Genomic DNA, 23,710 nt, shown 5'->3' on the forward strand with positions numbered 1-23,710 from the left:
TCTCGTCGCCCGTCACCCGTCAAGCCCTTGCCGCCCTAATTGTTTTCAACATGCAATCGCAATCTGGCATGTCTAAGCGGTAAACAAAGAAGGACGCCTTCAAAGACCGCCAGCGGCAGGCGAAGGGACGGTTGGTAGAGGCGCACAGACTGGTTCGGCATCGTCTCCCCTTCCGGGTCCCTGCTGAGCCACGCATCTACCTTGCAGTGTCGAACTTTGGCCCGAAGCAAGCGCTGTGTCTTTAAAAAAAGCAGCCTGACAGAATGTCAAAGACGGGCCGCTGACCACAATTGCTCACAACGGCACTATCACCCATGGTGGCATGCCGGACCCGAATTATGCGGCCGACTTCAACATCCCACGATATGCCGCGATTCCCCTTCTCAATTGCGTACCTGGAAACGACTCTCAGAGACGTATGTTCTACAGCCTGCACGTATATTAACAACCAACCAAAGGCCAAGATCCCTTTCACAACAATAGCGGCCCAGGGCGAAACCTTCCTCTAGACCTGGACTCGCTTGTGGTGCAAGTACTCGTGCATCTTATGTGCATCTTGTTCAGCTTCGCTGGCGGATGCTTTGCATTGCGACTTGCTACGGACACTAAGAACAAGCTCGTTTGCATACGACCGCGCCATTATCGCGCAACAGTTGAGTCACCTGCTCATAGCCTCCAGAACAAGTCGTATGCGGCTGCATAAATATTCTAGTAGAGTGACTGTGCAGCCCTATAGGTGTATACCATCTGTGGACCTGTGCCTATCCGGACCTCTTTCTCCACTATCTTCCATCACAATTCTGCCGTGCGAGGGCTGCGCAGATATCTCGCAAGTACTCATCCTCTTGATACTTCGGTCGAGGCGTCTTAAATATCTTCTCTCTCCTTTCTCCTTTCTCCTTTCTCCAGCCACGCAAAGCGTCTCTTCTCTTGTTCGAGGGCTTTCTGACTGGTGAATGTACAACCGCACATACAGGCAAACCTAGCTAGCAAAGGCCCGACCTGCGTCAACACGGGCTCCAATTTCAGGGAAGCGAAAGAAGAGACTAAGGAGCTGCCTTGTTGGTTTTGAGTAAGGGACTCGTCGGCTTGTCGGCTGTGGTATAAACATAGACTCCGCAACAAGCAATCCAATCAATCTCAGAGTCGTCGATTGACTTGATTGTCAGCAGCCTAGCTGCTGATTGATTGTGGATTGATTGAAGCTATTTTGAAGTAGCTCAGATTGACTTGATTGACTTGATTGGTTAGTTTATACATAGGGGTTATCGAATCTCCGAGGCAGATGCCGAATTCATGATAAGCTGTTTCATCGGCTTATATGCACGTGACTTTCTTATCATCACGTGATGTCACAGTCAATGGAGGCGGACTACTCGATCTTAATCTACATTCCTGGAATAACGATGTGACCAATCTAACCAATCTAATCAATCAATCTGAAGGTCTAAGATTGATTTGCTTGCGGATTGGAGCAAATTCAAGAAGCGACGGATTGGATTGATTAGATTGGTTAAACCAATCAAGTCAATCAATCCGTTCAATCCAGATTGCTTGTTGCCGACTGTGCACGCGTCGCGTGCAGACGAAGGACTCAATCGGCGCGCTATGCACCCACGCGCAGTAAATGACATGGATGGAATGGAGTTCCATCCGCCAAGATCCATTTGCTCCATGGATATCCATGGAGCTGGATGGAGCTGGATGGAGCTGGATGGAGCACTTGGAGAAAGTATCCATGTCATTCACTGGTACTTAGCTTTTGTCTGCTCTACGAGCTTAAACTAGCTCTTGATTGATACAGGATCCTCGCACAGAGCTCTCTGTCTATCGTAAGCTCGATTAAAACGCGTCGTAAGACTGTCTGTACGCTTAACAAAGTTAGCTGGCCACTTCTGCCCAACTTGGCCTGCGCCGCGTGCAGCTAGTAGCTTATCAGCCATATCGCGTACAGCTCCATCCTACTACTGCATGCCAGCAAACCCAACACTCACGTCGTCGGCGATGATTTCAAACTTTTGGAACTCCATATACCGCTCGAACCCCGTCGTACTCCCAGCGCGCAGAACATCGAACTCCTTTTTGGTGGTCCGAGTTCGAATCTTATACGGCCAAGGCTGAACAATGGTGTGCTTCTTCTTGATAGCCATCCCGTACAGCGTAGCGAACTGGGTAATTCTGCCCTCGTTCATGAACATATCGAAGTACTTATCCCACGGTTTGAACATATCGTAGCAGGCAGTACGCAAGACTACTTCAGGATGTGCACCCGTGTTCATTCTACCTCGAGTAAGACTCACTCGTGATTTGTCGATCGGGATGTACTTTTCGAGGCGGTTCATCGCTGATACCATCGACTGTACGTCTCCTTGTGGGTTTGCTGTGTGATCAGTTTCTATGGCAGCATTGATGAAGAGCATAAGCAGCGTGGCTTCTGGGTTCTGTGAAGCCGACTTGAGGAGTTGCGAGAAGACCTGGAGACAAGTGTGCGGGCCAACAAAGCCTCGATCGCATATGTTGGAAATCTATGCAGATGTCAATGGTGATATACGGCGAGGACCGATAAGCGTGTGTCTCACCTCGATACGGTCGAACTTCATGTCATCGAGATAGTGTCCTAAATCTCGGGCATCCATGTTAAACAGCCGAAACGAGATGTTAGAGCTCCGTAGCCGGCTGCAGAACTCAAGAAATAGTCCTCGGATGTGGAAGAAGATAGCACCGAACTCATCTGCTTTCGCAGCTGGAGCATCCTGCATATACTCATCAAAAAGCCAACCATCGCGAGGACTAGCGTTGTCTTTCATCGGCCAGTCACCTGAAGGAAATAGCGTGCTTGGTTGATGTCAGTTCCTGATAGTTTCATACTGTCAGAGAATCCTTACGGGTTAGGTGTGTCAAAGTCTGTGGTGGAACAACCATAAGGCAGCAAGACACCTGTGTGGCGAAAGTACATTTCGCCTTGGCGGACACCAGCAGGCATGTTCAGCAGAGCTCGATCACGATAGTCAACCCTCTCGGGAGCCAGCATGATACGGTGACGAATCTGTTGGGCAGCGTCTGCTGTCAATCCTTCCGGAACCTGACAAAACCTCGCCAAGCGAGCCCATTCTTCCTTCTTCAGCGTAATGCGTAGCTTTCGGCCACCTATCTCAAATGTCTTTGCCTAGAGTGCACCACCGGGCTTGGTCTTGATCTTTTGGCAAACATGTTCGACCATAGGAAGGATACTGGTCTGGATCGCCTGCATCATATAGGAAGGAAGTAGCGCTGAATACCACAAATGGATGATCATCGGTACTGCAACGTCTGGTTCAAATTGAAGCGCAATGAGAAGCATGATGGCGTTGCGAGCCACGATGATGAAATCCATGTCGTTCAAAACAGCAACGCACTTACCCTTGTATCCTTTTGGCAGCCCAGCGATAGTTTTGAGGGCATTTCGAAGATCGCCCGACGCGGCAAAGAGAAGGTTGAAGTCTTGACTCGTTTCACAGCTCTTGCTTTCATTGTGTTGAAGCTGCAGAATGTCGAGAGCAGGCATGTTGCCCCAGAGATACTTCTTGTTGCCGAACATGGCGAGTGGGGAGCCCTCGCCGACAAAAGCAGGCTGACGGCCGCTGCGATACCACTCGGGCTCCCAGGTGCCTTTTATGAAGGGGGATTTACAACCTTTCTTGTGATGAGACCAATCTGCAGTCTGACATATCTTTGAGCAGTACTGTTCTCGCGTCAGTAGGTCAAACAGGGTCACAAAAACGTGTTATTTGATCACGAAAAATGTGCTAGAAAGAGGACAGACATACTTGAACCATGTTGCAGCCACTACATACAAGCGCAGCATTTGCCTGACACAGCTTCTGCTTGGTATTGGAACAAAGTAGCGGATTGCCTAAGGTCGACAGGCCGGAAATCTCGGCGGTCATCTTGTTCATCAAGTGGGAGAGAATTTGTGACGCGATCGGGATGACTTGCTGCGTGGTGCGATTTGGCAATACAGATACTACGATCCGTTGAATAGGCACAGCGGAAGTGAGCGCAGTACAATGTATGAGGAAGACTGTAGGAACCAAAACACGATGTGAGAGGGAGTGGCTAGAGTATGAAGGTAATCGTGCATCTAGAGTAACCGAATTAGAGACAGCCCGGTGCGCTTGCAGAGAATCCATGGTTTGACCACCAACACAAGGAACTGCCCAATCATCTGATGACACGATTATGCACCTCTAGATGTACATCGCCGATCTATATAATGCCGCAATAGCCGCATCTCTCCAGACACTGCACAATTTTGTATATAATTGTGTTTTAATACAGGTTTCAAGTAATTATGTAGTAGCAAGGGTATAGAGATCGTATATACTGACCCTGGTTCTACAGGTCCAGATCCGACATACCTTAGCATCGGCGGGGGAGATGACCAACTCTGGCACGTTATTGTTGGCATCGATAATCAAATTGCGGGAAGGAGATTGCGTAGTGGTAGAAGGATATAATAGTAGAGTGAAGAGTGGATACTGCTTTTCCTGTTGGCTTTCACGTTGCAGTTTGCTTTTTATGTTTACGATGCTAGAGCGTATGTTGGAGGCTTACGATAAAAGCCAGTGGTCAGTCATCCAGTCTACGTCGAATCACTTGTACTACCTCCCTTTCTGGGCATCTCTGGCATTTACCTTGCTACACGTGCTCCACGGTCATGGCTCATACATGCGCAGGATAAAACCGTACAAGCGCATTGAACTCTTTCTCTTTCCTATCACACACAGCATGTCTACCAGCATACCGCGGTACCCGAAAGTCGATGTGCTTTACTGGACTGCATCGAAAAGTTACGTCATTTGCCCATATTGTGACACTGCCATGGCGTCAAACTTCCCGGCAAACGTCTTTCGCACTGTCATCCGGGTGGCCGTTACGGGTTCATCCTACCCATCAATGAGAGCAGAAAACTGGTCGGCTATGAGATTGGTTAGAGAGGCATTCGTCTTGTAGATGCTAGCTTGCAGAAGGCTCGAAAGAAAGATGATCCACTTTTTCCCAGACATGATGAGAGAGGTTTGAATGATCTTTTCCGGTCCAAAGTGAACATTCCAGACACAATTTCAAAGTCAGAGCTGAACCAGAGTCTGTACGAAGATTCCACAGAACTCGAAACTATCACTATCTCAGACGACGGTGATCCAATGCGGAGCCTTGTGGATCCTGGAAGTTCTAAGTTTCCAGAATAGGCTAGCGTCAAAGCTGTGTCTGCTATGGGAAAACCTTGCAGACGTTACCAGGGAGCCAGTGTAGATCCAACTTTCCGATCGCACCACTCTGGATAACCTGGACGTCCCATGCCTCTATGTCGAGCATAAAACGTTGAGTCTTCCTAGACCACCACCTCTATCTTGGTACCGTGGTCGGCTTTACGAGGAGCTTTGAGGAAGCTGTGCCGCTCGCAATGCGTGGCAAATGCACAGAGAAATATTCCGTTCCACCTCCACTCGTCGAACTTTGCACGTTGCTATACATTACGGCAACTGGCGCCAATTTCCTCACTACGCCATGCTCTGGTTCTTGTGTATGTGTTGCCTAAATACGCACTCCACTGAACGTTCCATGGGGCGACGACCTGGGTCTGTTGTGCTTCTTGTCTTGATTTGGTGTGCGAGGTTGTGAAATTTAACAGGAATTACAACTCGACGAAGTGGCTTTCTGCGACCATATCAATTCGTTACTTTTCAACGCGTTAGATCTCTTCTCCCATAAGCTGATGCCTATCGAAAGTGTTAGAATAGGCTGCAGCTGTCGATCGCACTGGATGAGAGGCCCTATGGGGTAAGTGCAAACTCAGAGATGGCCGCTGTGCATCAAGGATACTAGTGTAATGCCGGTGGGTCTCTCAGTCACGTATCTGCCCCAAGCAAAGCGTAGTATATTCTACGATACGAAACTCCCAGACCAGATGGGTCCGTTTGATAAAGCTAGCGCTTCAGTCCACCCATAGCTTCTCTGAACGTCTCTAGACCTTTCTCCAACATATTCTTCCTAGAATCCAGATGAAGGCGCTGCTGCGTGATCTCAGGAGGCTCCGCAGCGACGAACTCGATCTCTTTCTCTGTCATCTGCGTCACGACCAGAGGTGAAAGAATGATTTCAGGGAGAGGCTCGACCAAGTGACGCTCAATGACAGCCTTAGTGACGGCGTTGACGAAGTATTTCATCTCATCTTTGTAGAACGCACGCTCAGTATCAAGAGCTTCTGAGCTTGAGAAGACGTCCATATCCAGCTCGATCGCTTTGTTCATGGCCTCTGTGAGCTTACCAGGGTCAACATGAATATGTAAGTCGTTGTTGCGATCATACGTCCTGACTTCTGACACTTCTGAAGCCTTCTTCGTGATCTTCTGGTGCTTGCGTTGACGCATCTTCTGTACGGTGGTAGTGAAGTAGTGGTTGTAAGTGGTGGGATGGCGAGCTTTGTCCTTTAGGATCTTGTGCAGTTCTTCTTTCGCGCCAGCAAGGGCCTGGGTTAAAGCACCATCTACGTAGAAAGTTCTAAGCCTGTCTTTGAACTCAGATGGAGCGGTATCTTGGAGAACTGTATCGATGAACTCCTTGCATGCACTCGCAATTGTGCTAACATGCTGGGAAGCGATCTGCTCCCATGGCTGGGACTGCTCCCAGAAAAGCTGTGATATCAGCATTGGCTGAAACGTGCCTGGAAGCTCGTAGCCACGGGAGCGCTCCAAAGTCTTCTTGACCCACTCGATGGCTTCTCGTCGTGTAAGCTTCGTGGGCCTGGGAAGGAACATGAGCCCCGGGTGTTCGTCTAGATTGTCAAGCTCTTCCTGCGCTTTTACATCCTCTTCAATTTCTCGTTCTTCGTCACCAGGTCCGGCTCCGAATACGTACTTATGACCCCTCAAGCGCATATCGTTGGCGAAGTTGATGTTGAGGTGTTGGATCACGGCTCGAAAGCGGCGAATGTTCTCGGATGCATCAACAGCTGCGTCCATGTTGATTGAACCGAAAAACGGCGACTCGTAATAGCCTTGAGTAGCAGATTTCAGGATGTCGCTGATGCGCATGCTGATCTTCATCAGAACCATGCGCTGCTCATGAGTGGTGTTGCGCCTGTCGCCTAGCTTCTCAATCTCTGTAATAGTACCCTGAAGCTTGCTGACCATTTCGTCCTTCAGAGAAGGAAGCTCCTTGATCAAATGGTTGAGTAGCACCTTACTGAGACGCTCGCGCAAGGAGTCGATGCCAACGCACTCACGGGGCAGATTCGCGTAACGACCTTTGCTAAAGAACAAGTCCTCGTCTGCGTTGCGTTGCTCAAAGGAGAACTTCATCTGATTATCATCACGATTCTTAAGCATGTGCCATCCGCGCTCCAAGTAAATGTCCTTGTTCTGAGCCAACTCAATCCAGGTCAGCTCGTTGTCGGTCCCCTCACGGAGGAAGTCGGGCTTGGTGATGATACCAAGGGTACGACGACCTTGCTCGTCGATCTTGCGGCAATGGTCGAGAATGATTTGGTTAGCGTAATCGTTCTTTGCGCTAACCACTGCTAAGATGATGGTGCGCGGATTCTTCATGTATTCCTTGACCAGATTGAGGATCAGCTCTTTGTCGGTCTCTGTCTGTGCTTTGTTGGTCGCATGGATGAGACCTGGAAGATCGACAAGGGTTCTAATCATCGTTTAGTACACGTTTAGCATATTGCAGGAAGGACATACAGCTGAGGCCTGGCTGGACCAGTGATCTCGACCGACAGCACATCACGAGAGAATGCCCTTGAATTGATCCCACCTACGACCCCCAGGCCCATGGCTTGTGTCGCCTCTTCAATCACATCTGGGAGCTGACTGAAGTCGTTCATGGACTTTCTGAACGACTTGAGCTTGGCTTGCTCTGACTTTGGGCGAAGCTTGTCTGGAGTGATCGTGATTGTGCTGGTGGACGATGCAGAACGACGGAGGATGATCTAGATTTCGTTAGCATGATACCTGGTGAACTTGAGATGTTACTCACTTCAGTCGCAAATCTCGTGCATAGATTTTCCTTACGAGGAAACGGAATCTCGGTGATAGCCTCAAGCACAGAGCTTTTACCGGATGACTGGTCGCCGCAGACTACAAGCTGGGGTAGTTCCACAATGCCACTGAGACCTGTACGTCGCAGCTTGTCTACGATATCCATAACCTTGCGCTGATCTGCAGACTGTAAAGCGTGCAGTGAGCTTGTAGTGACAGAGTCAGGGTCGATAGACACCGTCGGTGTGGTTGACATCTCGACGCCTTCAAAATCGGAGTCGCTAGGCGTGTCACTTGCCATACTTGTGAACAGAATCTTTGTGTAGGCGAAGCAGATAGCACAGTTGAGTTGAAGTGGTACGGAAGAGATAGTTGGATGAGCAACAGGGTGACTTAGATATGGATCCAAAGAGGCTGCCGCAGTGAATGCGAAGGAAATGGATAGCAAGCCGTTGGTCGCGGGATTAAACCTTCGTTTCTTGCAATGTACCAAGGATCCGGACGACACTATCGAGATCTTGCGTTACACTGCTTATCCCACGAGTTGTCTTAGAAAAATAAAGGAAAGCAGTCAGCAGCACCCTGTCCCAACAACTTCGCAGAAAATTTTGGAAACGTGGCCATCTTAGAGGGCGCATCCCCCCTTCTTCTCCCCACATCTGCTTTACACATCTCGTATTTCTCTGGATCCAGGCGTCCGCTGGCTTGCATAACATGCATGACCACAGTTCAGTGCCTCAAACGCTTTACATCCCTGTGGGGGACTGGATCATGCGAATACAAAGATCGTAGCCATCCCACGGGATACCCGTCGCGTTGAGCGCGAACGATCGAGAAGTAGACGTTCGATGTTTCGTTGTAATCGTGCCACGTAGCGCGAGCGGCGCAGCGTTCTCGACGCTCCTCTCGATGCCGATCACGATACCAAGATAGAGGTGATTGGCTAGGAAGACCCGACATACTATGCCATTAACGCAGAAGCATGGTGGTGGCATGCCAAGGGTAAGAGGCATGAAACGTTCACTTTATCTAGACCGTTGCAATCGGAAAGTGCGACCTACACTGGCTCCCTTACAACCTTCTGCATGACTTTGCCATGACATACGCAGCTTTGACGCTAGTCTACTCCGGGGGACTTACAACTTTCAGAGTCCGCAAGTCTCCGCATTAGGTTACCGAGACTCACCGCCTAGCCAGACACACACACACACACACACACACACACAAGTAACGATCAGAGGGCAATTTAGTAGAGTACCCTAAAGACCCATGCGACAAAGCCTCTCACCAATACTCTCTTGGCTGGAGGCTTTTCCGGCCGTGAGTGTTGATTTGGCGTGGCGGTGTTGGGGTGCGCGCCGTGCGCGAGGCACTACCCGTATCATCTCTCGCACTACGTTTCTGCTTCTTCCTTGGTACTGCTTTTTGTAAAGCCTTGCACTTGCCTGTAGAGGACTTTTGTACAGCTTTCTTATGGTCGCGAGCTTGCCTTTGGCGCTCTTCCCCAGTCTTGTAGCGGCGAAACGAGCATGATTCATACAATGCTGCCATCTCGGTCAGTATTCTCCAGAGCGATCTGAGTGGGGTCAGTTTTAAACGCCGTTAGCACGTCTCACGTAATAAACTACGTGTAACCTACTGTAAATCACACTGAGCATTGTTCTGGCTTATGGCTGACAGCTTGCTAACAACAGATGTATGAAAAGCATGTGGCATTATCGCCCGAAGTTCTCCTCCACATGCGCTCTGGATCAATGCCTTGCACCTTGCACCTACATCCTGGCCTCATCACCGTAGGCAGCAGCCGCTTTTGCAAGGCCATCGGCAAGTTGGTTATGCTCTCTTGGAACATGCCAGAATGCAATCTACGTAATCTTAGTCTCGTATACAGCCAACATACGTTTGTGAGTGACAACTAACTGTCACGTTCTTCGCTTCGTGCGTTGCCAGTGCGCCATCGAGAGCAAGGAACAAATCCAGATTTGCTGGTTTAGTACCCTTGGACGTACGCCAGTTATTGCGCTATAAACTCGGTCAGAAGTGTCAAGGGAAGCCCTTGTCAACACAGTCAGGACATACCCTCCATTTTGGTAACCATTCGGTCATCCCCTTCACAACATACTCGGAGTCGGTCGCGACAATCCAAGCTCCAGCTTCGCTGTTGGAATTCTTGTCGTAAGTCTTAGCGACTAACTCCAAGCCTAATATTGCTGCACATAATTCCGCTCGCTGGTTTGACCGTACTGGGAAGTTGTCTACCATGTCCGTGATAGGTTTCGACAGTTGGCTACTATTACCGTTGCCGTATGCTACACCAACTCCTGCTTTTGCTCCAGGTCGTCCGTTGTTCGTACACGCACCATCAGTGAATACGATGTAAAAGTGGTGGCAGGGTTTAGCTGGCCGACGGTCCCAAGGAAGGTCATGAAGTTCATTGTTACATGCGCAGCAGTATAACAGAAAGTCTCTGCATTCAGGACATTCTTGGAGAAGTTCTGGTACAGACCAACCTTTGGTTTTAGGACAGAGGATAAGCTTCCTATCGTGGATGATATTTTCGTAGTGATCCATCTTTGTGAGAGCACTTGGCGAAACCAAGGTATGGTCTTGATGTTGACTTATGGTTTACAGCGGGGCTCTACTTGAGCGAGGCGCTGGCGTTCGGCAGATCTCTCGAGCCGTTTGATATAGCCCGCATCATTCCGGCTAGTTCCGCAATCACCACATGCGCCCAGTCGCGCATCCCAAACACGACAAAAAGCGAGAACTCAACCTTTAGAATTGTCCATCACAACAGACTCAAAAACATCTACCAGCAGTCGCAACAGTTTCTAAAGACCATCACGCGTCCCCCCACGTCGGTTGGCGCCTGTGAAATCACTGTTGTGGCCCTGGCAGAAACAGATGAACAAAATCTGCGAGCAAGTTACTCGATACGACACGCCCACTAAACGCAGCCGCAGCCATGAAGCCGCGACACAGCAATGCAAGACGCGACGACGAATCCCAGACATCCCTTGAGCACAATGGTCACAACATACACAATACAGCCACTGATAGGCTTCCTGGCCAGCGCATCGTACACGGACAAAGTCTGCAACATCCTGCATCGACGCGACGGAAGCTGCACAAGGGGATTGGTGGATTCGAGGAGTCTGGTAGCCAAAACTGATAAAGAAGAAGACAAATACATGTCGCGGCTTGCAGCTGGGCGGGTACACCAGCCAATGCGTTGCGAGGCGAGCGGCCGTACGTACCGGTAGCTGTCTCCTGCAATCTGGCGAGTCACAGGATCATAATACGCGCTGTGTAAGCTGCAATACGCATGCCAGCGTGCTTGGCTGCAGCGATTCCAATCCACTGCGCCTATTATAGTGAAGCCTGTGCTTCCTGTCAACGTCTATCGGTGTCCAGCCGATATTAGCACAGAAAGAAAAACTCATTCGTTCGTGCATTATCATAGCGCGCGGGCTAGGATGTTTGTGACACCACAATAGAATGGAAGCGTTCGAGTACTGTAGTGAACGCGACATGAGGTCTAATGGCCTCAAGCTCTTGGCTTGAATGTGTCCATAGTCCGGATGACGCGCTCACTGTCAACTCATGTGTCGACGCTCGAATTTTTTTGTAGTCTATGTCAGCTTGCCTAATCAGCAATGCAGTGCCAACGACGCAATCCATGACACCGGTCAGCGAAATTTCGTATTATTATCAGGCAGTTTGCGGGTAGGCACACGATTGCGGACACTCATTAGCACGTTGATTAACGTCACAGCATCCACCATCGCAATTTTCAGAACTTGTTCTAAGAGATTGTCTTTGCAGTTGTACTGCACCATGACCATCTTCAGCTTAACTGTTGCTTCGGTGCGTTGGTGTGATAAACCCTACCACCTGCGCAGTTGAAGCCGACTGCGGGGTTACATGACGGGACGCGCAAGCCGATCCGCATCCGCCGTTTGGCTAGAGCCAATCCGAGGTAGGAGGTGCGGACCCAGCCGCCACTTGCTACTAGCGCTCGCTTCCAGTCAGTGACTTGGTGCATTAGCGTCGGCGTCACGGCCAGCGCCAAAGCTGTGACATGAACAGACAAGCTTCACGTAAAAAGTGTGGCCTGTGGTGAGCGCCTTGATAGAATTGATGCCAGCCTTAGGCGCCTGAATACGCCACTCTCTTCGTCAGGAGCTAGGCTACCAGGGCTTGCGTGGTTTTAGCATTTTGCGGCTGCGAGTGTTGATGCGGGTGGGCGGCAGCTGAGGCTGCTCATGAACAGTAGGGGGACGCCAGGCACGTTGTCGCAGGTCAAGCGCTGTTAGGACCATGAGCCTTGTCACTAACAACGCCGTGCGATGGCCGTCTCATAAGCTGAGCTAGTATGCTCAGACTTGTCAACAATCAAGCTGCAAACAAGCACTTGATTGAGGCTTGACGAAAACTGCAAGTCAATCAAGTCAAGCCTCCGCCTGGTAGTTTTGCAATCAATCAAGCCTTAGGGGCAAAGGCTTGATTGATTGGCTTGATTGGCTTGATATTTTAGCGTTAATTTTAGTGAGGCTATTGAGTTTGCCATGCGAGCACATGGTGTTGAGCCTCGCTTACTAATACTAGTACCAGCAATGTTAGTCAGCTATACTTCCGCGATGACCCTTACGTTATCGCACTCTTTCTAGAGCTGCTAAAGCCTACTAATTCGCGTATATGAACGCGTCATTTCGTGTTATACTTGCCTCTATCGCGCTATGCCGCCTAATCAACCCCCTAAACGTCCGCGCAGAGACGCGTTTGCACCAAACAAGCGCGCTAGAGTCGCTGCTCGTGGTACAGAGTCGCAGCCTATCGACATCGACAAGAGCCAACAGCCAGCTCAGCGTCTATCACCGCGCAAAGCCCTGGCGACTGCCGCGTCCCAGGCCACCGAGCCGCCCACCTTCGAGTCGCAGTTGCGCGAGAGCCAGCCTGAAGCCGCTATCGTAGCACTAACCGAGGGCAGCAGCGCCGCGACGGTTGCTATAACTGAGGATGACGAGGACGGCAATGAGGATAGGGACAAGGGTCTTGATGAGCGCTTTGCCGACAACTTTGACGGCATAGACTGGTCGCGTTTGGCGCTATATTGCAAGCCTGTAACCACCCAGAAGCAGCGCAAAAGCTGGATATACCGCTATGGATACCGCGTTGCGCTCATCAAGGACCCCGATCGTCTCTTTTTCGTCTGTCGCTATTGCCACCAGCGCAAGTGGATAGACGCTGGGCAGGGTGGTATATACGAAACGAGGCTATCAACAACAACCTCAGCCCGCCATCTTGAGCAAGTTAGACGCGGCCATAACCTTACAGCTCCTAGTAAAACGCACAGCACAATGAAGGCAGGCAAAGGCGGCCTGCGCGCCCTATTAAAAGCCGCTAGCGTTAAGGTATCGCAGGGCCTTGCTAATGAACTTGGGGGCTTTGATTGTCAGGCCTTTCGACATGCCGCAGTCGCCTGGCTTGTCGACGGCAACCACCCGCTCTCTGAGTTTCAAAAGCCCGCATTTCGACAGATGCTTGAAGCTGCAAACGTAGAGGCAGCTACGGCGTTGTGGACGTCTCACGCAAGCGTTTCACGATACGTGATGCGTCGTTTCGACCTCATGTTACCCCAGGTTGTCATTGATCTGTCGAAGGCCCTTAGCAAGATTCACATCAGTTTTGACGGTTGGACAACAAAAGGCGGTAAACGCGGCTTCCTAGGCGTTGTTGCGCATTACGTTAACAGCGCTGGTGACCTTATAGACCTCCCTATCGCGCTGCCCCAACTAACGGGCGCCCATACTGGCGAGAAGATTGCAGAGGTTGTTAGCAAAACTCTGCAGCAGTTCGGCATCAACTCGCGTACTATTGGCTACTTTATGCTCGACAACGCTACTAATAACGACACTGCTGTCCTTAGCATCGCGCAGCAGATGGGCTTAAATGCTGCCCATCGTCGCCTCCGCTGCGGTGCTCATACTCTTAACTTGATTGGTCAGGCTTTACTTTGGGGCAGCAATAATGATGCGTATGACAACGATAGCAGCGAGCTTGCTGTTGAGAGCGAGTTGTTACGCAACTGGCGCGAGGATGGGCCACTTGGCGTACTTCTTAGCGTAATCAACTACATCAAAACGCCGCAGCAGCTCGAGCTTTTTGAAAAGTTCCAGCGCCTAGCCAACGCTGAGCTGCCCCCTGATCAGCGCGAAGTACTTGCGCCTGTTAGGCCAGTCGTCACGCGCTGGAACTCGTATTATTCCGCCTTTGAGCGCGCTGTTAAGCTGCAGCCCGCTGTCAACGCTTATGCCCATCATCATATATGTCGCGTGCGAGATGAGGATACATATGCGATTAGCCGTGGCAACAAGCTACCTGAGGCTGCGGTCTGGATGCGATCTAGCGGCCTCACAGCTACTGACTGGGCAGTTGTTACCGAGTATATCGACGTCTTGAAGCCGCTGAAGTCGGCAACAAAGCGCCTAGAAGGACGTGGCAAAGACGCTGAGGGTCGCGTTGGAGGCGGTCATTACGGTGCTATCGCTGAGGTTATCCCAGTCTTTGAGTATATACTTACTTACTACGAGCAACGCGTGGAAGCCTATGAGGCTGTTGACTATAACGCGCATGACGAAGCGCCCGAAGACCACCTTGCGATTAACCTCCGCGCTGCCTGGGCGAAGGCTAGTGATTACTACAACAAGCTTGACCTCTCACCCGCGTACTACGCTGCAACTCTACTCCATCCACGCTACAAAATGTACTGCGAGGTCGCTTGGGCGGACAAACCTGAGTGGCTAGAGGCTAATGACCGCGCGTTTCAGGAGCTTTGGGCAGAGTACAACACCTTACCGCGTGCTGTAAGGCGCCCAAAGGTTATCTCTAACGAGATCGACGACGCAATCGATGCTCTCCTAGACCCAGATGGCGCTATGGCTGCTACCGACGGCTATATGGATGAGTACGAGAGGTGGAAGGCGTGCGAACCGAAGGCTAGTAAGGGTAGCTACGCTGCGGTTCACCCTATTAAATACTGGGTAGGCTTGCGTGATCGCTACCCCAACCTTGCGCCGATGGCTATTGACGTGCTCTCTACCCCAGCTTCAAGCTGCGAGTGTGAGCGCATGTTTAGCGAGCTTGACGATCTCCTTGAGCCTCGGAGACGGCAGATCTCACCTCAGTTATTAGCCGCCATACAGTGCGTACGGCAGTGGCATAGGGCTGGCTTTGATCAGGGCGGTAGCGCTGCCGCAGTGACTATAACTGACGCCGATATAGACACTATATATCGATTGTGCGATTGGGATCACGAGAACGAGTACTTGGTATAGGCAGTTGATTTGTATAACACCAAGCCAATCAAGCTTCTAATCAAGCCTTAAGCTGGAAACTATAAACAAGCCAATCAATCAAGCCTAACAACAGATGTTCAAGCCTCAAGTCAAGCCGGAAGCTGAGACTTGATTGACTTGATTGTTGACAAGTCTGGTCCAGAAGAAGGCGAGGTAGAAGTAGAAGACGAAGTAGGGGCTGAATGCAGCCGGTTGCAAGAGGCCGATGGATTTCACTTACAAAGCCTTATCGTTCCCAGCTAGGTTTCTCAATATACTCAATATACTTAATATATTCAATACTCAATACTTAATACTCAATATTCAATACATATTTCTTCAATATTGAACCTTTTCAATATGAGCTTATATGGAGTATTGAATACCGAATACAGCACTGTCCCCAAGCACCATTATCATAACCACATCCACAAAACATAGCAATGCAGGTTTCTCCTGCCCATTTACTAAGTAGAATTCGCTGACTGGTCGTAGAACTGCAACCGACGACGACGATCTCCTTACCCTGAGCGCTCGCACGTCGACGCTCCTCGACACCGCCGCTGATCGCGCAAGCATCATTTGCACAACGCGCCCACTTCCCAGTCCTCACATCGCTGTTATATATGAAGAGAAATTCTAGCGGATGCTAGCTACTACCTGTAATCTCCACGAGCCTGGCCAGCCACACGCCAGAGTGCTGTACAGCCTACGTGCAAGGCGGCATCGACGTGATGGGCTGCAGTACCACACCGAAGAGAGTTGTGCTCCGCTTCAAAGTCAGATACGAGCTTAAGGAATGCGCAATCAATAAAAGTTTCTCTACAACATGATGTCCAGAATAGGGGCCACGGGTGTGAGATTGTTGGTAGCGGATGAGAAGGAACGTTGGCTTGCCAGCGTTACCCAACAAGTCCAGGTCAGTGCCAAATGTACGTAGAAGAGGCTGCAAACTCGACCGTGGACATGTTTTTATACAAGGCTACGTGGTTATACTTTCCCTCTTCTTCTCTTTTCTCTTATTCTTTAACAAGGTACGAATCGATACAACGATCGGTATTGTGTTCAGGTCTAGAGCGTACTCTCACTAGGGCCTTGACTGCATCTACCAAAGCTTCCCTTGGATATGCATCGAAAAATTCCATCCAGCCAACTCCTTCCTCCGAGTCATCATGCGCCCAACGTGCGACCTTATCAACAACTAAGCGCCTGAGAGGTGATGTGGAAGGAGTGCCCTTATAGATAATATCGACACTCTTGGGTCCCAAATTCCACTCAGCACTCTGTATTGCCGCTAGCATGGTCTTCACCACTGCGTTTTTATACTTAACGTCTACGATCTTTTCGCCGAAGACATATGCTTCTGCAAGCATGACGAAGACTTTCTCTGCTTCTTCAGCCTTCTTTTGACGTGAGTCTTCGCCCGCGTCGTATAGCTTGATTGGCATGTTGCCAGAGTAAAGCCATCTAATGTAATCGCTGACCGTTTGCACAGAGTCATCTGGAAGATCGATGATGTCTGGTTGTTCTATCAGCTTGGTCCACTCGGGCTTCATAGCTGTTCGGAAAAAGCCCGAGCTCTTGCAAAGGACACCGCGATGGATATTGAGGGTTTGCGTATCACCGGCTGGTTTCGTGACCCTTAACTTGATAATCGTGTCGCTCGGCCTAGCCTTGTTAGTTACGCAGAACAGAAACTCGGATCGCACCGGGTCTTGCTCCATGTCGTTTGCCATGTGCAATACGAAGTCTGCAATTATCGGTTGGCTCAAGCTGCCGCTTGAAGGAGGCGAAGTCACGGACAAAATATTCGATGTTGAGGACCTCGAGGACAGTCGCAATCGTTACTCAGATGCTAAGAAAAGTCATTAATGCACCAAGATCTATGGAACGATAGTTTCAAGACTTAAGATACAGAACGGTGTGAATTTGTAGAACATGAAGAAACCAGCGTTTTTGGCGAAAGCGGGATACTGTCAGACGCACGTGGAAGGCTGCGAACTGAACACGGGACGTGCATGACGCTACGTGGCTCGTTGTACAAAAGCAACCCGTACGTCGGGCGCCGATTTTACAAAACCAAAATGCTTTTGTCGCAGCAAGTGCGAAGAGTGCAGCACTCGAGCTTACGAATCAGACTACCAACGGCTATAAGTACGCTGGCAAATGGGTTGGTCCGAAATTTGCGGATGGGTTGCCAGATATCTCCACGAATACTCGTCCAAATCAAGTAAATTTTGATTCATTAGATAGCTAGAAGCTAGTTCTACAGCTTCCTTACACAAGACTTCTAAGTAAGTATGATATTACGTTTGTGAGAAGGGAAAGAGGAATTAAATGAGGGGAGAACCCTAACCCAACCCCACCCAACTGTGGGTTGCTTAATAACTTACGTAATATCATATTTATCAAAAGGCTTCGTATAGCGAAGTTATAGAACTAGCTTCTTGCTGTTTAATAAACAAAATATTCTCTACTTTGAGATAGCATTCGTTGAGATATTGGGAAAAGAAGAAAGTACGCTAATGACCCATTCAGCGTGTCCATCAACCAAGTAAGTTCCTTGGTTGACATCAGGGCGCTAGAGCACCACAGTGGGCCGGGCTAAATTAGTTGGAACCTTAAGCACCGACGCGCGACACCGGCCAATCACCTCGAGACAATCTGCTTACGTCAAAGCAACCGGTTGAACCGGTCGGTGCAGAGGGTCCACATTTTCTTGGAGCCCTGGTGTCAAGCAAGTAACTTACTTGGTTGACAGACACACTGGAAAACACGACAAACAGCGAGAACTCAATTTTTGGAATTATCATCACAAAAAGCATCACAAACACCTGCCAGAGGTCGCAACGGTCTCTACAGGCCATCACGCGTCCCCCCGCGTTGTTTTGGCACCTGTAGAGTCGCTGTTGCGGCCCTGGCAGGCACAGACAGACAAAATCTGCGAGCAAGCTACTTAACATGACACGCCCACCAAATGCAGCGGCAGCCATCTAGCCACAACACAGCGACGCGAGACGCGATGACAGAGCCCAGACATCCCTTGAGGATCATAATCACAACAAACACAACAGTCACTGATGGGCTTCCTTGCTAGCCCATCACCATCCGACAAAGTCTGCAACGTCCCGCATCGACGAGTCGTTGGGCCGAACAGCATCACCTCTCGCACGAATCACTTCACAGACATTCTGGCATGCTACCACCGATGCCACAACACACTTACAGATCACCAGACAGCCTCGTCCACTGTCGCCCCACGTGTTGAGGGAGTGGTGCCCCTTCGACACACCCGACAAGGTCTGAGGAGATTCGCGCGAGAGCTCTCCTGCTCAGTAGGCTTAACGGCACGCACGAGCGGAGCATTGCCCTTGTGGAGCCGCGTTACGACGAAATGCTGCTGCCGCCGCGCCTGATGGCAGGTCACACCACACCACACAGCCGCATAGGAACCTAGTGGACGGCATCATAACACTTAAAGAACATCGGAGATTAGGGAACACATTCCAGGCCCTGGGGCACGAGGGCAAGCTAGCACACACGACAGCTGAACGCTAGGGGGAGACTGAAGGTATTGCGGTCGCAAAGCATGAGGCAACCGTGCCTCTACGAGCCTTGAAACAACGTTACACACATGAGGCTTCGAGTACGGCATACACACAGGAAGACAGTTTGAGGAACACAAACGCAGGCAAACACGTCACTTCTAGAGACGAGATGTACATAGTCGTAGATAGAAGCCAGACAACGGCAGGCCTCTGGGGACAGATGGCTCTTTCGAGAGTGAAGTGGGGCGGTGCAGATTTACGTCCGCACCGTGTCGGCTGTCTGCCATGCCTGTCATCCGGGCATAGCTGCATTTCGCGGCTGAAACCGTGTAGGAATCAACCAACCAACCAACCAACCAACCAACCGACAGACACACTGGACCCATTTGCCAGCCTATGCATATGTCAATGCATGGTCTGAGGATCGCCGATGCAAAATCACTTGGTCGATCTGTGGGCATTCGTGAACTATACTTGTAGTGTAGAGTTGAGCTTATGGTCGCCTATGGGGCTCGAAGATCGTATAGACCCTAGGGTAGTCAAAAAATGCATGGAGCATAGCTAGACTATGCGACTGGGGATGAGACAATGGACACGATGCAGTAAGTCCACGCGTTGAGTGCGCAGACACAGTAGCCCGGTAAATCTCTACTATGCGTGGATCTTGATGTTGTTCCTCGTTACTGCCGATCCATGCTGGCAACACATTTATGACAGACTCTAGCATTGTCTTAACAAGCTGGCTTCATTAAACACGCTACGACTGGTATGAGCTTACGACTGCACATTACTTAGCAATGCATGTCGCGAAATGCTCAGTACAGTAGCGCTATTGCGTCTCCGTCGCCACATCTCAAGCGTGTTGAGATGTCCGAAGTGGAACAGTCTTGCTTTCTGCGCTTTACATCTTGTTGATGTCATGATCGATATGATGTTCCGGAGAAAAACATGAGTGGTTGAAAATGATGCATTAGTGTTTGCACTAATGTAATTCCCGAGGATATCAGTGGTAGATGAACTGAGGTCGATGCAAAATGAGGGAAGCCGCGTGTGGGCTCATGTATGCTTGCTTGATTACGAAATACATACTAGTGGGATATTTATTCACCCAAGGTGATGGTTTGATGATTCCACCGACTCCTCCTTCCCCTCTTACATTTGTTTATATTGCGGTAAAAACCGCAATATTCACGTTCACACCATGGCATTTTCATTACTTCTGATCAGTACGATTGGTCTCACTCTTGCTATTCCAGTTTCGACGGGACCAGCCGCCTACGGATTGTGTCAAGCGGGTTGTTCTGCAGTAGTTGTGGCATGTTACTCTGCAGCCGGGTTCACTTGGGGAGCTACTCTCGGCGCTTCCGCACCCGCTAGCATCATTGCCTGCAATACTGCCTTTGGTACTTGTCAGGCTGCGTGTGCTGCCGTGCTTTTGGCCCCAACGCCGTAGAGGGTACGACAAAATACCTATGTTATTTTTCGTGTATTAATTCCCAAAGGACTTCAAGCTACCATTAGAGACGGTTGCTACGCCCTTGATTTCTCGAGATGGGACGTTTGAAGTTCAAGCGCGATATTAGTACAGACATTAAGACAAGAGAAGCTTACGCGAGGTTGTAAAAGTCCCATGCAACGCACAACAGATCGGAGAATTGGAAAGCCGATGCGAATTTTTGTTCATTCTGACGTGATATACCTGTAACCGTGGATTCGTGGCCGTGCAGAGAATCCTGGGAACAACGTTGAATGATATACGCGTGCATCTTTTCCTGGATGTAACGTGACAACCCTTTTTATTCCTTGTCCCGCTGACTGATGTTAACTTAGCACTTGAGTGCACACCAAACAATTAAACAAGAGAGCCGCTTCCCTGAAGACTGCCACAACCCATGAGCTCCAGAGCCCAGTATATCCCAAGGTAGATCTCATAGTGCGAATCAGACCTCAGGTCGTCCTCCAGGATTCCGTCCCCCATTTCCATTTGTGGAGGACAAATCGTGGGAGTATTTGCATACTGAGCCAAACTTGCAATGACTGTTCTTGAAGTAGTGACACAGCCTGGGGCCGGTCTCGCTTTTCCCTCTCCCGCCCTGCCCTGGATTGCCTCGTCCAAATCCACCCCAGAATCCTCTTCCCCACCTGTTTTGACCAAATCTATCCATAGTGTCGATTCAGCGTTCTTTGAGGTTTTTGTGTAAAGCTATGAGTGTGGATTGATTCTCAACGAGGCAAGAGTGTGACGAAAGGTGGAAATTGGAAATAGTTGGGCTTGATATGAAGCGGAAAGATTCGTCAGTCTGTGCTGACACATGCTTCAAGAAGCACACCTGGATATGCAAGGAAATAATGTCTGTGCGAAGAAATAGCATACTTATACATCATTGGATTCCTCCTATATCAGCTGGTGCAGCTGAAACATGCCCCGCAGAGTAATACGTGGTGGCGTGAGTTGTCAACGCAGAGGATATCCGACTGAGCGGATACATGTGATGATTGACTAGGCTTAAGCTCGGGCACGTAGTAGTGGCCAGACCTAGAAGTGGCCACCCCAACTACTCCACCAACACCAACCCTTTTTTACTTTTGAAACTGCCCACTACCACCACAACGCGCTCAATATAGCTAACTCTATCCCAGGGCGTTAACGAAACTCAGCCCTAGAGATACATGGCCAACTCCACCCAGCCCTCAGTGCAGTTTTTCGGGCTCTCATTGGTTCACCTGTTTCGTACTGGTCTGTGCTGGTCTGTGCTAAACCTATCGCCTTAACTCAAGGCTGTAACTGGAAGCAGTACTCCAAGCGTTGATTCAGAGGGTAGTGCAGAGAGAAGGTCCAATTACCCTTTAATCCCCTGAGCAAGAGCTTGCGTTGCACGCGATTCTTGCTAAGGAGACAACACTAGTTGTTGTCCTCCCTACAGGTGGCGGCAAGAGTCTTCTTTTTATGGCGCCTGCCTGTCTCCCAAGCCATGGCATCACTATTGTTATTATGCCGTTTTGCGAGCTACTTCGAGACCTAAAGAATTGGTTAGCAGAGGCAAAAATTCAAGCTATTAAGTGGCTGCCTGGGTGTTATGAATGTTTGGACGATGTAAGTAGATTGTGTGTATTCTGCGTATTCATCACCGAGAGGTCTGTGATCTAAGCTTATATACATAGAGTAGTGGGCTGATTGGCCGCTGAATAGTCCACGCGACCATGCAAGGTACCCTGGGCTTACACACCTCCCTCAGGTTCGAACGTATGTAGAAGCTGATGTGATCATAGGCCACCCCCTACCCTGTTCAGGTAGAGCTGCTTGTTTGAGTGCGGTGGGTAGCCGCTTGATTGGAGCAGTTCCAGGTGGGGATCGTCCGCCGTCGCGGTGTTGGTTGATCTCGCTGATGAGCGTCCTCAAAAGCATATGAGATCTAATTGCCTCTCGCTCTGTATGGAGGTTGGTGGTATCCCTGACAAACATGAAAGTAAAGAGCGTAAGGAGTACAGCCTCATTAAACCTGTAAAAACCGTGTAGGAAAAACCAGGAAGAGTACTGTACATTGTAGAGCTCATAATTTAGGAAATGTGTTGAAATGCAAAAGTGATACCCAATTTTCGTGTCTCTGACGAGGCAACAGTTTAGTTAGACCATCTGCTGGCTGGCTTTTGGTCTGTATGTATGAAAGATTGATGTTGTGTGCTTGTGCTTCTGGCGAAGCCAGTGATGATGTATATCGACGTGTCGCAGTGAGGTCTTGAGGCGTGGCGTAGCCGTAGTGACTAAACGAATTGTCTGCTGGTTGTCACAGAACAGTATTTGCTCATTGCCTGGATCGAATTCGATGTCCTTGAAGAGCCTCCACCACCAGAGAAGCTCAGTGCCTGCTGATGATGCAGCAACCAGCTCAGCTTCAGTGGTAGACTTGGTAACACATCGTTGAAGTGTCGCTTTCCAGTCAATAGGGCCGCCAAACAGGAAGAATATATAGCCTTGAGAGCTTTTCCGTGTGCCTTGTGGTCTGCGTATGAGGCGTCGGTTGCACCAAAGAAGTCTGGCTCATCGTGATGGACGATGTGAGCGATGTCGGTGGATATGGAAGCATCGTAGTAGAGCGCTTGATCCTTTGTTGCGTATAGATAGGCAAGCGTCTGGTAAGCAGCGTTAATGTGAAGCTGACCTGGATTGACTAGAAATTCTGCCAATTTTGAGTGAGCTTTAGAAACATCAGGTCGAGTAGCAGTGGCAACATAGCCAATTGATCCAACTAGTTGTGCGTATCTGAGTTTGTTGGAATCGCTCTTTGGTTCGTCAGAAGGAAGCAGTTCGTCAAGTGGAAGCGGAGTGGCTGGAGGTCGATTGAATGACTTTGGTGATGGATACTTAGCACTGAGCTTGTCAAGGTATGCTGCTTGTGATAGCCACATTGTTCCAGTTGACCTGCAGCGATGCGTCTGTATACCGCAGAAGGTGGCTAGCTCCCAAGCGACCGAATCTCGTAGCGTCGCAGCAGTTTGCGTTCAAAGTCGTTAAGAGCAGCTGTGTGAGCTGGTCTAGCGAGGATGACAATGTCGTCAACGTAGAAGAATACTATCAGTTTGTCGTTCTTCCATAGGCATGGTGCATCTTTGACTTCTTGCAATCCAAGCTCTTTAAGAGTCTTTGTGAGTTCTTTGTACCATAGGAGTGGCGAGGTTTTCAAGCCATACAGCGCACGTGCAGTTTCCAGAGATGGTCAGGGTCAGAGAAGCCTTCTGGTGGATGGCAGTATACTGGTACAGCAAGCTGAGCATTCGTGAAGGCGTTTACTGCATCGTACTG

General features: G+C 49.8%; 4 protein-coding genes across 4 annotated transcripts; all 4 read right to left on the reverse strand.

The window, feature by feature from the left end:
• Positions 1–1,964: 1,964 nt before the first annotated feature.
• Positions 1,965–3,926, reverse strand: ALTATR162_LOCUS4998 (uncharacterized protein; the record flags this gene model as incomplete). Its single annotated transcript, XM_043312614.1, has 5 exons — positions 1,965–2,525; positions 2,580–2,835; positions 2,886–3,166; positions 3,209–3,721; positions 3,807–3,926. The coding sequence occupies 5 exons, from the start codon at positions 3,924–3,926 to the stop codon at positions 1,965–1,967; spliced, it is 1,731 nt and encodes a 576-aa protein (XP_043168549.1).
• Positions 3,927–5,966: 2,040 nt separating this feature from the next.
• Positions 5,967–8,325, reverse strand: ALTATR162_LOCUS4999 (uncharacterized protein; the record flags this gene model as incomplete). The annotated part of the gene is made up of 3 exons (XM_043312615.1): positions 5,967–7,680; positions 7,728–7,975; positions 8,023–8,325. The coding sequence occupies 3 exons, from the start codon at positions 8,323–8,325 to the stop codon at positions 5,967–5,969; spliced, it is 2,265 nt and encodes a 754-aa protein (XP_043168550.1).
• A 1,471-nt stretch (positions 8,326–9,796) lies between these two features.
• ALTATR162_LOCUS5000 (uncharacterized protein) lies at positions 9,797–10,286 on the reverse strand (the record flags this gene model as incomplete). The annotated part of the gene is made up of 3 exons (XM_043312616.1): positions 9,797–9,889; positions 9,945–10,046; positions 10,104–10,286. 3 exons carry the CDS (start codon positions 10,284–10,286, stop codon positions 9,797–9,799), a joined length of 378 nt encoding a protein of 125 aa, XP_043168551.1.
• Positions 10,287–16,380: 6,094 nt separating this feature from the next.
• Positions 16,381–17,085, reverse strand: ALTATR162_LOCUS5001 (uncharacterized protein; the record flags this gene model as incomplete). Its single annotated transcript, XM_043312617.1, has 1 exon — positions 16,381–17,085. One exon carries the CDS (start codon positions 17,083–17,085, stop codon positions 16,381–16,383), a length of 705 nt encoding a protein of 234 aa, XP_043168552.1.
• Between the last annotated feature and the right edge of the window lie 6,625 nt (positions 17,086–23,710).

Source organism: Alternaria atra (assembly GCF_907166805.1).
Source record: "Alternaria atra isolate CS162 genome assembly, contig: 24, whole genome shotgun sequence".
NCBI lineage: Eukaryota > Fungi > Ascomycota > Dothideomycetes > Pleosporales > Pleosporaceae > Alternaria > Alternaria atra.